This window comes from Triticum dicoccoides, chromosome 6A (assembly GCF_002162155.2).
Source record: "Triticum dicoccoides isolate Atlit2015 ecotype Zavitan chromosome 6A, WEW_v2.0, whole genome shotgun sequence".
Lineage (NCBI taxonomy): Eukaryota > Viridiplantae > Streptophyta > Magnoliopsida > Poales > Poaceae > Triticum > Triticum dicoccoides.
This window is the reverse complement of record NC_041390.1, coordinates 609,400,921-609,416,593: the sequence shown is the minus strand read 5'-3', so window position 1 is coordinate 609,416,593 and position 15,673 is coordinate 609,400,921. Positions and strand designations below refer to the sequence as shown.

Sequence of the window (15,673 nt, the reverse complement as noted above, 5' to 3'; positions counted from 1 at the left end):
CTGCGTGTGAAGCTGGAGATAATGGGGCAATGAGGTTGGTGAGAGAATTCTCATAGGATGTTCCCAAATCTTCCTAGTTGTCTGCATGCATGGACTGTTTGGGGAAAAAAACTCTGGATATGGAAAGGTTCAGACAATCCAGACAAACGGGACCAGCCAGCGACCAGTTCCTTTCTAATATGCCAGCGACCAGTTAAGTGGAATAGTGCAGTACAAGAAAAATCATCAACGGAGAAATGATAGCCGTACGGCACAGTGCGCACAGAAAAAAAAACGTTCCTCCTTACTATAATATGCCTATATATAGATCGAACTACCAAAGAGGAAGCTCAAAACTAACAGCACAGCAAGCAACCATGGCTTCTTATGACCAGCAATTCAAGGTTCTCGAGGTACCTCCGATCGTGCAAGAGCTGGTGGGCGCCGGCGTGCAGGAGCCACCGAGCCAGTACGTCCTTCCTGTGCAAGACCGTCCTGCCGCGGCGGTCTCCGAGATGCCCGAGCCCATCCCCATCATCGACCTCAGCCGGCTGTCTGCCGGCAGCGCCGAAGAGTTCGACAAGCTGCGGTCCGCCTTGGAGAACTGGGACCTCTTCCTGGTAATTAAACTTCTTTGCGTTGTCATTTCTTTCATGTGATTGTGATGAAGCTAGTGGTCACCGTCTCATCTCCGGCCGATGTTTCTCCGGGCTGTTGGACATGGAATGGAGCCTAGCTTTCTTGCCGAGGCGATGAAGGTTACGAGAGAGTTCTTCAACCTCCCGCTGGAAGAGAAACAGAAGTACTCAAACATTGTCGACGGCGAGAAGCTGGGCATGGATGGATACGGTAACGACATGGTCGTGAAAGAGAATCAGGTCCTTGACTGGAACGACCGGCTCAATCTCCTAGTGGAACCCGAGTCCCTGAGAACCTACAGACTGTGGCCAACACAACCCCCTTCTTTCAGGTACTTGCCGTCTAGCTCTAGGCTTTTACCATATTTCTTTACAGAGGGAGTACATGGTGCATGCTGCTGGAGACTCTGATCATGCATCATGCATGCCTAAAGCGGCATCTATTTTCTCAAACTTATACGTCAGCGCTCCGGCAGTTGATGAGTAACCCAATACAATTGTCTTAATTACCATCCATAATTGTGCAGAGACATCCTGTCTGAGTACACCATCAAGTGCAAAGCGGCGGCTAACCTTGTCTTTCGAAACATGGCCAAGATGCTCAATTTACAAGAGGAACACCTGGTAAACATGATCGGCGACAACTCCATCACCCAAGCTATATTCAACTACTACCCTCAGTGTCCAAGGCCGGACCACGTCTTGGGCCTCAAGGCCCACATCGACGGCTCCATAATCACAGTCAACTTCGCCGACGCTGAGGGGCTCCAGCTTCAGAAAAACGGCGTCTGGTACAACGTGCCCATCGTTCCAAATGCATTGGTCATGAACGTAGGAGATATAATGGAGGTACGTACTGTGTGTGTAGGGCTGTAGGCAGCTACATGTATAATTGTTTGACCTTGTCTTGTGGGTTGTAAAGCTGAGATATGATACATCTCTCTATTCCATTTTCCATCCTGGTGCATGCAGATTTTGAGCAATGGGTTCTTCAAGAGCCTGGTGCATAGGGTTGTGACCAATGCAGAGAAAGAGCGCTTGTCGTTCGTCCTGGTCTATACATTGGAGCTAGAGACAGAGCTTGAGCCGGTGTCAGAGCTGGTGGATGACAAGAGGCCTGCGCAATACATGAAGATCAAGCTCCACGACTACATGGAAAAATATCATGACACTTATGCCACAGGGACACTAGCCATCGATGGCGTGAAGATCTGAATATGATTCCGATGTGTACAAGTCCGCTAATGAAGAACTATGCATGGTGAAGTATCTTTCGTGGAGCAGTTTGTAACGAGTTTATATTTTTATGTACCCTTTTCCCCAATTTTTGTGTGTGTACTCCATGTAAAATGTTCGGCAGCTTCTGTGGCCGCATGGAACATTAAAATAAAATGTATCTGCTGTGTGCAACATGTGGATGCAAAGGATGGAATAAAACTTATCAGTTGTGTGCAACATGCGGATGCAAAGGATGGAAAGATAGTTTCTCGCTGGTATGTATCACCTTAAAAATTGATAAGTACCATTGTGCCTCATTTTCATGAAAAAAATTGTGGATTAGCAGTAATAATTCCATGTGCTTCTTTCCTGAAAAATAGACATCCACTACCATAGAATGTGTCATCACTAACCGGCAAAAATTTCTCTTCATTGATCGACTGGTGACCTGTCAGTAACTTCTCGTCAGTGATGACTATGTTGGCACTGATCAGTCATAACAAAGTATGTTCAGTGTAGAAGTGATGGAAGAGACTAGGGTGGATTGAAAGTGGGCTGTAATTTAATTGCAGTCAACCAGGTCTTGAACTCAACACCTCTTGACACCAATACCATGTACTCTCTCTGTTTCTTTTTACTCCGTATATAAGATTTGATTAAAGTTAAACTACACAAAATTTGACCACATTTATATAAAAAATATGAACATCTGCAATACTAAAACTATATAGTATGAAAATACGTTTCATGGTGCATCTGATAATATTAATTTCATATTGTGAATGTTTATATTTTTTTAATATAAAGTTAGTCAAACTCTACAAAGCTTGACTTTGACCAAACCTTATATGCGGACTAAAAAGAAACGGAGGGAGTAGAAGTACATGCTCTAGCCAATAGAACTATAAGGCTGATCTGACGAAAGACACTAGGCAATACATTTACACATCAATATTCAGAAACTCCTTGATAATTCTGGTCTTAGTGAGGCTCACATTGCTGAAACTCCTATATGCAGCCTTAGCTCAAGCTTCGTGCTACCGATGGAGATCCGCCGCTGTCGAATTCGTCTGTCCCGAGCACCAAGCCGAGCCAGGGCGGCCCATGCACTCACAATCGCCATCATCTTCATCTTGTACATCACCGGCATCCATCATTGATTCCTACTGCTCCGGCCCACCCTGACCCTCCTCGAGAACGCCAATGGACTCGTAGTGAGCAACTCCTTCGGATCCCCTCTTCCACCCCCCTCGATCCTGCCATCGTATACCGCCGTCACCACCTCGCCGAAGTTCTCTGTGAGCTCGTGCGCCACGAGCGCGTCGCCCCGCGCTCACGCGCCGCTTTGCCCCTGCCGCTGCTGGCCCAAGGCCACGCCTCCTGCGCCTGCCTCCGCCCGTGGCCGCTCGCACTCGCCGCCGCCGCCGGTTGCTGCCGCCCGCGCCCAGGCGCGCCCCTACTCCGCTCCGGCTGCGCCCGTGTTGCTGCTGCTCCCGCGACAGCTGCCGCATGCGTCCGCGCGCAGCCCGCGCTGCTCCCAGCCGCGGCCGCTTCTTGCTGCAGCTGCTCGCTGTTGCTGTCACCGCTCCCCGCACCGCTCGCTTCTGCTCTGCTACCGCTGAAGCTGCCGCTGCTAGTGCTGCTAGCTGCGTTGCGGCCTGCTGCTTCTGCTGTTGCTGCGGCCAGCCGCCTGCCGTCCATGGCGAGCTCGCCCCTGTCGTCAACCTGCTAGCAAGCTACGTCATCATACAATTATGGATGGGATAAGACCATCTCAACATGAAATCGTGCATGAGAAAAGACCCACCGCCACATGCAACCATCCATGGGAAAATAATTTTCGTTCTATTATTCTATTTATATTCAATAAACATTTTACCAATATACATAATATCGTATATGTTTTTAACTTTGGTTCACGTGTTATTAATCTAAATATTTCTATTCCACACAATCAAATGAAAAAATGTTCGTCGATTGAATGTTTTGCACAAATTTCAAAACTTGTTACCGAATTTTTGAAAACCATATGAATTTAAAAAATGTTCCTCAATTCAAAAAAATGTTTGACAAATGTTCATGAATTCAAAAAATACTTGCGAATTTGAAAAATTATCCCCAGATTTAAAAAAAGATCACAAATTCAAAATATTAATGAATTAAAAAACTGTTCAGAATTTTAATGTGGAAAAATGAAAAGAGAAGAATAAAACGAAAGAAAACATAAAAATGAAAGAAAAAGCACGTAAAAGCATTCGCAAATTAAAACAAAAACAAACTGAAAATAAAAATTAAATGGAAGAAAAACATGATTTTTTAATGAAAAAACTGGTTCAGGGAAGGTTCTAAAACATTCCCAAAACCAGCTGGAAAACAACACGGAAAAACACTGTAATGGGCCAGCCCATTTAGCCTACGTGCTGAGGAGGGTGCGCATTTCTTCGGTATCCATCGACCAACTTGATAAATAGGATCTGCCATTGTATTAGCGGGAATGGGTTGGGAGGCTGGCAGCTCATCTCGAGAGGGCGTTGCTCGACTCCCGGTGCTTTCCGTCGCCCTGCCGTCAATGTGTGGCGTCCGCCTCCGGTGTGGCTGAGAGACAGATGTTTCCAATGCCTCAGTCGAGGTCATCGCGCAAACTCTTGCAGGGATCTTATCCGATGCACGGACTACCTTCGATCCGGTCACATCGTTCGCTTCTGTTGTGCAAAGAAGCATGTTCACCAAACATCGCCGCACCAATGTCCTACTCCATCGCCTACACCCACCAGTGAAGTCATCACATCAAGTTTCAGTTTGTCTTGTCTGTGCAAACCGGGTTGGCAGAGGAGTCTGAGTTACTTCGCACTGAGCTTCGCGGTTGACTTGCGCGAGTTGGGAGTGTTTTGGGGAGAGTGGAGGCCGCACTCGTCAAACTAGAGGTTGTGTTAGTTATGTCTTGGATGCTTGAGCCTCAGATTGGGTCTTTAGTTGGGCAGGAAGCAAGCCTCTATGGACATTTCTTCCCTCGTGCTACATCACGTCCGTCGTCGAGGCCTGTGCTGCTGACTTCCTCTGGGAGTGCATTCATCAACGAGGTCGTGACTCCATTGCTGCAGATTATGCCTGAGCTGCAGGAGCGTTGTGGCGAGCCGACCTCACCTCGTTCAATGGTACTTCCGAAGGAGATGGGGCAGATGATGTCTATGGGTGACGAGGTTGATGCGGTAGGTGCTTTGGCACCTAATTTCGAGGCGCGACTACATGGTTCGCCTCTGCCGTGTGGGCAACCGGAGGTGCCAGAGTCCATCGTGCCGGTGGTACCTGTGACTAAAGATGTTCTTGTGGTGGTGTCTGTAAGGGACAAGGTGGCGTCTGTGGGTGTCGACGTTGATGAGGTAGGTGCTTTGGCATCTCATTCTGAGGCGCCGAAGTCCATCCGGTCGGCCGTCTTTGACTGTGAATGTATGTTGGCACGTATTGACGAAGTGATCTTCAAGAAAAAGCTTTGCCGCTTGCTCACCTCCTTGGAGGCAGCCGGCCCTGGGTCTGGCAAGGAGATTGCTTCCCTCCTAGCGGATGAGGCTTCTACGGGCAAAATCAAGAAGGTGAAGAAGGCTCTCAAAAGTATAGGCATGAAGAATGACGCCCTTGGTAAGGCGTCCGCAGCTGCTTAATGAATGATATTCAGTCTCTTCGACCACCATCTCCGATAGGCTTCGGTGGTATCCGTTGTCTTCAACCTTGATTTTGTTAGGGGTTTCTTTGTGACGTAGAAGTGCAAGGGATTGTGGTTGTTGTGCGTTATGTGTGTTTGTTTGGTTGACCGTGGGGTCGTGGAGTTTCTTTCTTAGCGAGTAGTCCGCATATGGTCTATATGTATCGGTTTCGCCCGGTTTTCCGTTAATTAACTGGGCAATTCTCTTCTTCTTAATTAATCTACGAGGCAAATCGTTTGCCTCCGTTTTGAAAATAAAAATAAAAAATGTAGTTAGAGATGACACGGCACATTTTCTGAACTATGCCTGTTGTTGTGTTGGACAGTTGATGTACACGGCAACAGAAGCAGCGACAGAAACAGTTAACAACAATGGTTATGAACATGCACCCCCTTTTGCGTCTAAATGAAAATGTAACACGCCTGTCAGTTGCTCAAAAAGGGTAATAGTTCTGCGCATATACTCCCTCCGTTTCGGAACAAATTCGAAAGATTTTGCATCGTCCGGACAGTGAAGTTCCTGCGAAGAATTACAGCTCGATGGCGAGTTCTGAACCACCAGGGTTTCATTTCAGATTTCACGAACAAAGTCGCGCTGAACTGGGTGCACCTAACGTTGTGCTCTAAATCTAACTCCCAAGATCTGAAGCAATTGGGACTGGCTGGAACGCGGAGCACTTGTAGCTCAGCAGCCGACATCATGGACGGCCAAAGAGAAAAGCTCCTTTGACTCGCTGAATATGCATTCTGATTCTGGTTTTCTCCTTTTGAGGAATCCATCCCCAAGGTCGCCACAAAGTGGACGCCTCCTGATCAAAGTCAACCCACAAGCTAAGCTAAGCTAGGTAGCGCTAAAAGGAAAAGGTAGCATCATGCTTGCACGCTAATGCATGTACACTGCAGCACAGCACAATTTTTTTAGCTGAAAACTGTAGGAGGGGCAGTACAATCCGTGTACATCGGTGATAGGCTGTGGCTGCAATAACACGAGCATGGCAGATCGTGCCAGCCATGTTAACGGGCACAGGTCGGGTCAAAATCTGACCCATGTATCCTGGAGGTGCCAAGCTTAACAATATGCTGGTAATTGACGGGCAGGTCGCTGCCGACAGTCATGTTGCTTATTACTGAAAGCTTAACCATCCAACCTATAGTTGATTCTCCAGATAGGCCACCCGAGTTATTATGGTGAATATGTTGGGTAACTGGTTGAGGGAAGTTTCTTCGTTGCTTAAACCACAGATATGATTCGTTGTTTGTATCCCCTACCCCCTTGATGCTCCATTTTGAACGATTTGGTGTTTGTGCTTTAGTCTGAACATTATGAAATTGTTGTAATGACCTTGATATTAACAAAGCAAGATTTTCAAACATTTTTCAGGTCATCCACAAAGTCACTATTTAATGTGTATTTGGTTTATCCTTCTTCATGTGGAGGACGGAAGATCTATGGAGTTTGGGCGCAACCAACCGGATGGTTGCAAGGGATTTCTTCAACCTTGATTGGATAGTGATCCAATAACAGGATTGGTGATTGAGTCATTTTTCTTGTTATTACCTGATTATTTTGAGTGTGCTGCTCCAAAAGAAATTATGTATACTTTATATGACTCTTTAGATGTTGGTTACTTTAAACTTAATAAATAAGTGCTTGATGACGACTTTTGCAAATGACAGTTGAAGCCGGTTATTGATATCATTATTGTAGTTCTTTTTCTACAGTCATTTCAATTATGGAAACCGCCGATTTTAACAAATATTGAGTTCAACCTAAAGAAGGCAAAACAAAGACATGAAGCTAGGTCACCAGGTACCCACGAAGGACCAGAGTGCCTCTCCATTAGCACAAACAAGTTCAAGCTCATAACAAGCACCAATATACCATGTAGATCATTGCAAAACAACGCAGATAGTGGTAAACGACCATTGAAGAGGCTGGGGAAGATGAACGAGGCATCAATGTTGGAGTGTTAGCCTACACCAGAAGTAATCCTAGGACCGTCTATTCCTCACTTGGTTGATTTTTTTTTCCGGTTGTTTTTGCCCCAGTCGGGATTGATATGCAACGGATGTCCTTCATCTTCAACCTTTCGATACGCATTGTTTCTTTTTCTCCTTGCAACATGAATTCCTCCAGCCACAGCCCAATCGCCCCACCTCCCGCGATTTCCTATTCGAGCCCTCGTCGGCGACCCGTCTCGAGCTTGACAGCTATCTAATCCAAATGGCGGCGAAAACGAAAAGGTCCATCATCTGCACCAGTCAACCCATGTTACCTCTGTCGACAAGCTACCTCATCTGCACCGGTCTTAGCATAGGAGCGCTGCACTATTCTCTCTCTCTCTCTCGTGAAATTGACTGATCTAAATTTGATTGATCACAACTAGTAAATAGCAAATGCATTTTTTATGCTGAAATTTACTAGTATTACTCTCTTCGGTCCTTTTTAGTCTGCAGTTTTATCCAAAGTCAAAGTATCTCTATTTTGATAAAATTTATAAAAAAAGTATCAACACTCACAATGCCAAATTAGCCAACTCCATAGAACTTCATTATGAAATGTAGATGATGGACCTTGTTTGATTACTATGAAATGTAGTTTCATAAGACATATACTGCTATTGTAGATGTTGATGTTTTTTAATATAAATTTGGTCAAACTTTAATTTTTTTGACTAAACAAAAATCTAGGACGCCGATAACTGCCACACGTGTGGGTGTTATGGGGTCTGCCCACATGTTTTGTGTGGTGTCTAAGAGGTTCAGCCCATACGCCTCTTTTTTTTCCCTCCCGGTCCCTCTCACACGCCTACGTGTGGGCGAAATAAATAATGCCCACACGCCCATATGTCCGGCCTCTTGCCTCATGGTCCCGCACGCCCCGACTGACAGTCACCACGCGCCTCGCAGTTGCCATGGTTCGGACCTCTCTTCCATGTTCGTTTAACTGCATTTGCCATGTCGCTGAACTACAGTTGCCATGGTTGCTCAACTGTAATTGTCATCTCAGGTCAAGTGCCAGATGCCATTTTTGAACAACTGCAGTTGTTGCCATGTATTGTTTGGTTTACTATAGTTGACATGATTTGAAAACTTTAGGAGTTGCCACCTACTAACACTAGGCAGTTGTCGTGTAGTGCTACAAAAAGACATGGCAAAATAACATGTTCGGGTAAAAAGAGAGAGTTGTCATCTGCTTACAAGCACACTAGGGTAGTTGTCATGTACCCTACAAAACACATGACAACTGACATGTTCGGGTAAAAGAGAGAGTTGACATCTGCTTAGAAGCACACTAGGGCAGTTGCTATGTATCCTGCAAAATCCATGGCAACTGGCAACTTTGAGTGTGGGAGAGGAGACGGGCGTGTGGGCGAACTGATAAATGCACACACCAGCCCCCTGTGTGGGTGAACTGCTAAATTACCATACATCGGTCCCTCCGTTGGTGAAAACGGACGTGTGGGCGACCGGATGAATGCCCACACACCAGCTCAGTTCTACGTGGCACCATAAGCATACCAAGATTCGTGCAACCACAAACATATATGGATCCACGCGTGTGAGCGAGATGCTAACGCCCATACGTGTGGGCGTTAGTGTTTCCGAAAATCTAATAAGGGGAGTAAAAAATACCAGAGGGAGTGTATCGGAATTGTTGTTTGTATGCCCATCCATTGGCTTGGGGGCACGGAGACCGATAAAAAGATGAGATGGAGGTCTTTCCAAGCAAAACTAGCATCTTTGCCCCCCAACTGCAGCAAACTCGATTGCAGCGTACGCGTTCCCTCGATCGCGTACACATGCGACGACATGCCGCCCGGTGCTACTCGCCTACGTAATTCATGTCGCCAGATCCACGAATGCCGGTGGTCCAATGTGCATGCGATCGGTCGCTTGGGTTAAGCTCCAAGCCAGGCTAAGCTTTTGCATGCCCCGGCCCTTTCCTTCGTCCATTCGCATCATGTGTGTATTTGGTGAAAACTTTAGCAAGTAGGATGACTGCGCTGGCACACTGTATTGCACCTACTGCCATGGTTTAGCGAGGGTTCATGCTACGTGTTTGACATTTTGGGCGGACATCGTCGATTGATCATTCCCTTACCATCTCGGGAGAGGATCGAGCTGGTTACTTAGGCCTGTTCGGATATCCACCAAATTCATGGAATTAAAGAAGTTGTGGAGCACCTAATTTCCAACTTCAATATTTTAGCCTACAACTCCACCGGCTCCGCAAAGCCGAGTCTGGAAGCGGAGGGACTCCGAACACTCCCTTAGTTTTGAAAGGTTAAGAAAAATGCTGGTTAAATATTACTAGGCTTGATTAATCTAAAATAAAATGCCCCTAGAGTAATAAGTACCCTAGGTGCTAGCTAATGTGCTTCGTCACGTTTTTTTAAAACATTGTACAGACGCAGACACTCATACATGAGCGCGCGCACGCACATCCACACTCTACCTCTATGAGCATCTTCGAGAGACTGAGCCGGCACATCATTTTAAAATTGACGAAGTCGTCACAGACGCCTTCATAGTTGACAGTAATGTCTCCTTCCCACTGAACACATAAGTACTCTAGGTGCTAGCTAACGTGCTTTGTTACGTTGCTAGTTACTACTACGTCAGCTCTCTAACCTACCCTTCACGTCAAAATAAGGATACGAAAGGGATGAAACAAATGTGACCAGTGATGATCATGCGGATGTACAAGACCCGTGTCAGAGTTTGGCACCAAAAAGAAATTTACATTCTGCAATTTTTTGTTTTTACAAGTTTTTTCATAGACAAGAATAATTTGCATCTCCCAAATTACCACATAGTGTATATTTCGTCTGTCAACTAATTTTTGTGTAACTTCTACCCTATCTTATGAACACATGATGGCTTTCGTGAAAGTAGTAAAACAAGGTCCAAGTCATGGTTTTGGCCACGTAACCAACCCATGTGGCGATCGAGATTAGACGACATTGAACATCCGATAAAGGCGTAGAGCAATGTGTCGATGGCTAATTAAAGAGGGATTTATACACAGTAAGCCATGGAGGAAGGATGCGAACATATGGAGATGTACTGGATGACACCTGGATGCGCGTTGCCGGCTCATGTATGACCTCGCTCGTTTATGGCACCATCGATATGGCGTAGAACCTATCATATGAAGGACAGAGGAGGAGCGCGTGTGGATGTCCCTCTTATTCTCATCCTCATACATGTGGAGAAAGAGCCTCCCTTATAAAGAGGTCCAACTCCCTCTAAACTAACAATGTGGGACTAAACTTTAGTTCCACCTCTTGCCTTGCACGAATGGGCTGCGTGGGCCTCTATGATTTATTAAGAATTTCTGAAACTGTTATTGGGCTAGGCTTAAAATAGACAAAATTCCAGCAGTACCAAACATGCCTAGAGGCGAAAGATCAAGGTGGTTGGGTGGCTTGGATAGTTGTACAAAGAGAAGAGGGAGGGGGAGAGAATGAGAGGAGTAAAACCAGCTCTCATGTGTAGAATACCGCTTCAACCGTGCCATGTGAAGTCAAAACCAACCGCCAGGAACCAAATATATCTAATACCATTGTAAGTTGCAGGACAAAAAAATAACACTATTTGCTAAGCTGAGGGACGAAAAGCACACTCGTTTTCTTTTTTCATCATCTCAATATATACGTGAGGAGGTGTTTACTTACCATGGTGCATATGCTTGGAATGACAAGCTAGGTAACTTAAGCATGCATGCATGCATCCTTTGCCATCCATGTGAGGTGATCGCTCGGGATCGGCGCCATTTTGTGCGTGCATGAAGCTCTGGCTTGCCTGCTTTCGTCACACTCATCCTCGTGCCGCTCGCACAACGTACGTTCCCACTGCTTCCTCCCTGATACGTGCATCGATCGCCATTGCCTATAAAAGTGGGAGCACACGATGCATCACAGCCTAGCTTAGATCCTCAAGTCCTCCACGCAGAGCATGATCACAAACTAGAGTAGACTAGTGCTCTCTTACTATCTTTGATCCTTTCTGTCTTTCTTCCTTCATTTTGCATTTTGACTGTTCCTCAGAGAATTAGCTTCAGTAACCCGTTTCTTTACCTGCTTCGCCGAACGTATGTCCATGTGAAGATCGAGCTAGCGTTCTTGCTAGCAATTGGTCTGCAGGATCCATTCCAAGGTAAACTCACAAGCAAGTCCATCCTAAACATGCTGCTGCCTGTTCTTTCTTGGAAAAACATACATTTGCACTAGTATATATGCTGCTTGTCCTTTTCGAAAAAAAAAATATGTTGCTTGTTCTTGTCTGAACCCGTGTTCGCTTTGCTGAACTCCTACTGCATCCATTAATAAATCAGATGATATTGCTGACTAATCAAGCAATTCATCACGCCTACGTAGCTTGCATGCTGTTTAAAGTAGCAGAGACTTTCACATTTGCATGCTAGTTAAGCAAAGTCAGCAGCATAAGTGAAGCCAGTAGCAGTGCAGTCTCGTACGTCTCACGACTTCTTTTTCAAATCAGCAGTTTCCCGCCATCACCATGGGCATCACCCGCGCGCACATCGTGAAGAACGACTCCCTGGAGGACAGGCTGGGCGACTACGTCGGCGGCAAGCCGAGGCGCGCGTCGTTGGGGGCGGCGGCGAAGCACTCGTCGCGCCTCGTGGCGGCGCTCACCTGCCTCCAGCTCGCCTTCGCCATCTACGCCACCTTCCTGCTCTACTACATGAGCCCCGCCGTGGACCTCCGCGCCAAGCCCGACTTCGCCTGGGCCACCCGCATCGCGCAGCGCTGGAAGCAGAGCATCATGCCCGACGGCGGCGGCGACCTGCTGTTGTCGCCGCAGGAGGTGTGCGAGCACGAAAGCATCGAGTTCGAGCAGAAGAAGTCCACCGACGCGCTCATGATCCGCCTCAAGCGCGAGCTCTACGACGAGGTGCTCGCCTTCCAGCGCCGCTCCTTCGCCGCCGAGACGCTCCCCGAGCTCCTCCGCATGCGCTCCCGCTGGCCCTCGCCGCCGTCCGACGAGGCCGGCCGGCCGCGGGTCACGGTCATCCTCAACCACTTCAAGCGGCGCACGCTGTGCGCGCAGCTGGACACGCTCCGGCGGCAGACGCTGCCGTTCCACCGCGCCTGGGTGCTCGCCTTCGGGAGCCCCAACGAGGCCTCGCTCCGGCGCATCGTCGAGAGCTACAACGACACCCGCGTCAGCTTCGTCGCCTCCGGCTACGACTTCAAGTACTACGGCCGCTTCCAGATGGCGCTGCAGGCCGAGTCCGACTTCGTCTACGTCCTCGACGACGACATGATCCCCGGCACCCGCATGCTCGAGATCCTCTGCCACGTCGCCGGCACCGACAAGTACCGCAACGCCGTGCTCGGCAGCATCGGCCGCATCCTCCCCTTCCGGGGCAAGGACTTCACCTTCCCCAGCTACCGCAAGTTCCGCTCCCGGGAGGCCGGGCTCTACCTCCCCGACCCGGCCTACGACATCACCGTCGACCGGATCGTGCAGGTGGACTTCCTCTCCAGCTCATGGTTCCTCGCCACGGAGCTCGTCAAGACGCTCTTCATCGAGACGCCCTTCACCTTCATGACCGGCGAGGACCTGCACCTCAGCTACCAGCTGCAGAAGTACATGGGCGCCGGCTCCTTCGTGCTCCCCGTCGACCCCGCCGACAAGGAGACGTGGGGGGACAGCGAGCACCGCCTGGCCTACGTCTCCGAGACGACAGTCATCTTCAAGGACATCGTGACCGTGCGGGACGAGCAGTGGTGGCGCGCGCTCACCTCCGGCTACGTGACGCAGTGGGCGGCCATGAACCCGCAGAAGGTGGACGCGCTCTTCTACGCGCACTCCCTCGCCGAGGTCAGGGCGCTGGCGCCGCTGCTGGAGAAGTTCCGCACCACCGCCGGCCGGAAGGCGTACCTCGTCGTGTCCGGTGGCGGGCACTGCCCCTGCGAGGAGGCCGCGGCCGTGCTCAAGTGGCCCAAGGTGGTGTGCAAGGAGCGGCGGTTCAAGGTGTTCGACCTGGCCCTCGGCGCGCTCTCTGGCCCGTCCCATTCCGACGTGCCCGTGCTGCAGGCCGTCTACTCCAGCATGCGCGGCCTCGTCCGGATGCACAACCCCAGCGTCATCGTCGCGGTGGCCGACGTCGACGGTAAGGTCAAGGAAGCGCTCCGCATGGCCGCCGACGCCGCTGTCAACCAAACCGCACTCGTCCTCCTCCCTAGAAAGACCATCCCCAAGGTGCTCTGGATGGCCACCCTCCGCCCTGCCTCACTCCCAAGTAAGTACTCTCCGTCTTTTTTTTATCTCCTCGTCATATAAGATTTGTTGAATTCAAACTTTGTAAAATTTGATCAAATATATATTTAAAATATGAACACCTACGATATTTAAATTATATAATATAAGAAAACTAATTCCATAATGCATCGAATAATATTGATTTAACATAGTAAATATTATTATTATTTTCCTATAAACATGGTTGTACTTTATGAAATTTAACTTCAGACAAATCTTATAACACATCGACCTCCCTCTTTCTCCTCGTCGTACCAATGATCTTCTACAATGATTTCACTGAACACTTACGTTGCAGACTGGAACAAGATGAGGATCTCGGTGAACATCATCACGCAGACGCGCGCGGGGTCCCTGCAGCGGTTACTCAGCTCGCTGAAGAACGCCTACTACCTGGGCGACGAGGTGCCGATCAGCTTCAACATGGACAGCAAGGTGGACGCAGCGACCCTCAACACGGTGAACGCCTTCGCCTGGCCGCACGGCGGCAAGACGCTGCGCCGCCGCATCATCCAAGGCGGCCTCATCCGCGCCGTCAGCGAGAGCTGGTACCCGGCCTCCGACGACGACTACGGGCTCCTCCTCGAGGACGACATCGAGGTGTCCCCCTACTACTACCTCTGGGTCAAGTACGCCCTCCTCGCCTACCGCTACGACCCCACCGTCTCCCTCCCGGAGCTCTCCTCCATCTCGCTCTACACGCCCCGCCTCGTCGAGGTCACCAAGGAGCGGCCGCGCTGGAACGCCACCGCCTTCTTTGGCGCCACCAAGCATGGCGCCAACACCCCCTACCTCCACCAGCTCCCCTGCAGCTGGGGCGCCGTCTTCTTCCCAAAGCACTGGCGCGAGTTCTACGCCTACATGGCGGCACGCTTCACGGAGGACGCCAAGACGAACCCGGTGCAGATCCCGAGGTCACGCACCAACGGCTGGCAGGCGTCATGGAAGAAGTTCCTCATCGACATGATGTACCTTAGGGGGTACGTCAGCCTCTACCCAAACTTCCCCAACCAGACCAGCTTCTCCACCAACCACATGGAGCCCGGCGCCCACATCAGCGCCAAGGACAACAAGCTCAAGCATGACAAGGGCGACTTCGAGGTGCCGCTCGTCGCCGACGACTTCGCGCCGCTCCTGCCGTCGGGCAAGATGCCGCCGGCGTCCAAGCTCCCCGTGCTGAACCTCTTCAACCAGCCCGTGTCCATCAAGGGGCTCAAGGCCGCCGGGGCCAAGCTCCGGCAGGACGTCCTCAGCTGCATCGCCACCCAGCAAGTCTCCGTCGACCACGTCACCGGCTTGCCCAAGAACTGCACCGCCTTCTGAGTTCCATGATCTTCCCTCCTACGATCCCATTGCATAGCATAAACTACGGGCTGCATCGCATTCGCATGCATCCTCATTAGACTCTCCAAATTTGTTTCCTGTTGGTCGAATGTTTGTATCGATTCTTTGCGAATTCAATGCACTTTACGATGTAATGATTTCAGTGCTAGATAAATCCATTCCAGCGACAGCTAATATGAGTATGTATTCTGTTCTCCGTCCTTTTAGCACTCACACTGAAAATGTGAGATGATCTATAAACTAAAGGTGCAGCCAAAAGAGGCATGCGCCCGCCGCCTAACTTTCGCGTTGAGTGCATTAGTGGAAGATATTGTCTACTTTTTTAAGTCGAATCCGCCCTCCTTTTAAATGCATAATGTTTTGTGTGATAAGATTTACTTCACACTACCTGATTGACGTCGAACAGGGCCATCGGCATATGTCCATCTATGCCGACGGCCCCGACAATAAGCTGTTGGCGTAGAAATTACCGTTATTTCGGTAGTGTCATGTTGCTAGC

General features: G+C 49.1%; 2 protein-coding genes across 2 annotated transcripts; both read left to right on the top strand.

The window, feature by feature from the left end:
* The first annotated feature begins 349 nt into the window (after nt 1-349).
* LOC119314581 (protein SRG1-like) lies at nt 350-2,052 on the top strand. The gene is made up of 4 exons (XM_037589311.1): nt 350-599; nt 690-949; nt 1,145-1,466; nt 1,590-2,052. The coding sequence occupies exons 1-4, from the start codon at nt 357-359 to the stop codon at nt 1,830-1,832; spliced, it is 1,068 nt and encodes a 355-aa protein (XP_037445208.1). The 5' UTR covers nt 350-356; the 3' UTR covers nt 1,833-2,052.
* A 9,454-nt stretch (nt 2,053-11,506) lies between these two features.
* Nucleotides 11,507-15,430, top strand: LOC119318427. Its single transcript, XM_037592984.1, has 3 exons — nt 11,507-11,697; nt 12,046-13,810; nt 14,129-15,430. The coding sequence occupies exons 2-3, from the start codon at nt 12,061-12,063 to the stop codon at nt 15,151-15,153; spliced, it is 2,775 nt and encodes a 924-aa protein (XP_037448881.1). The 5' UTR covers nt 11,507-11,697; nt 12,046-12,060; the 3' UTR covers nt 15,154-15,430.
* The last annotated feature ends 243 nt before the right edge of the window (nt 15,431-15,673 follow it).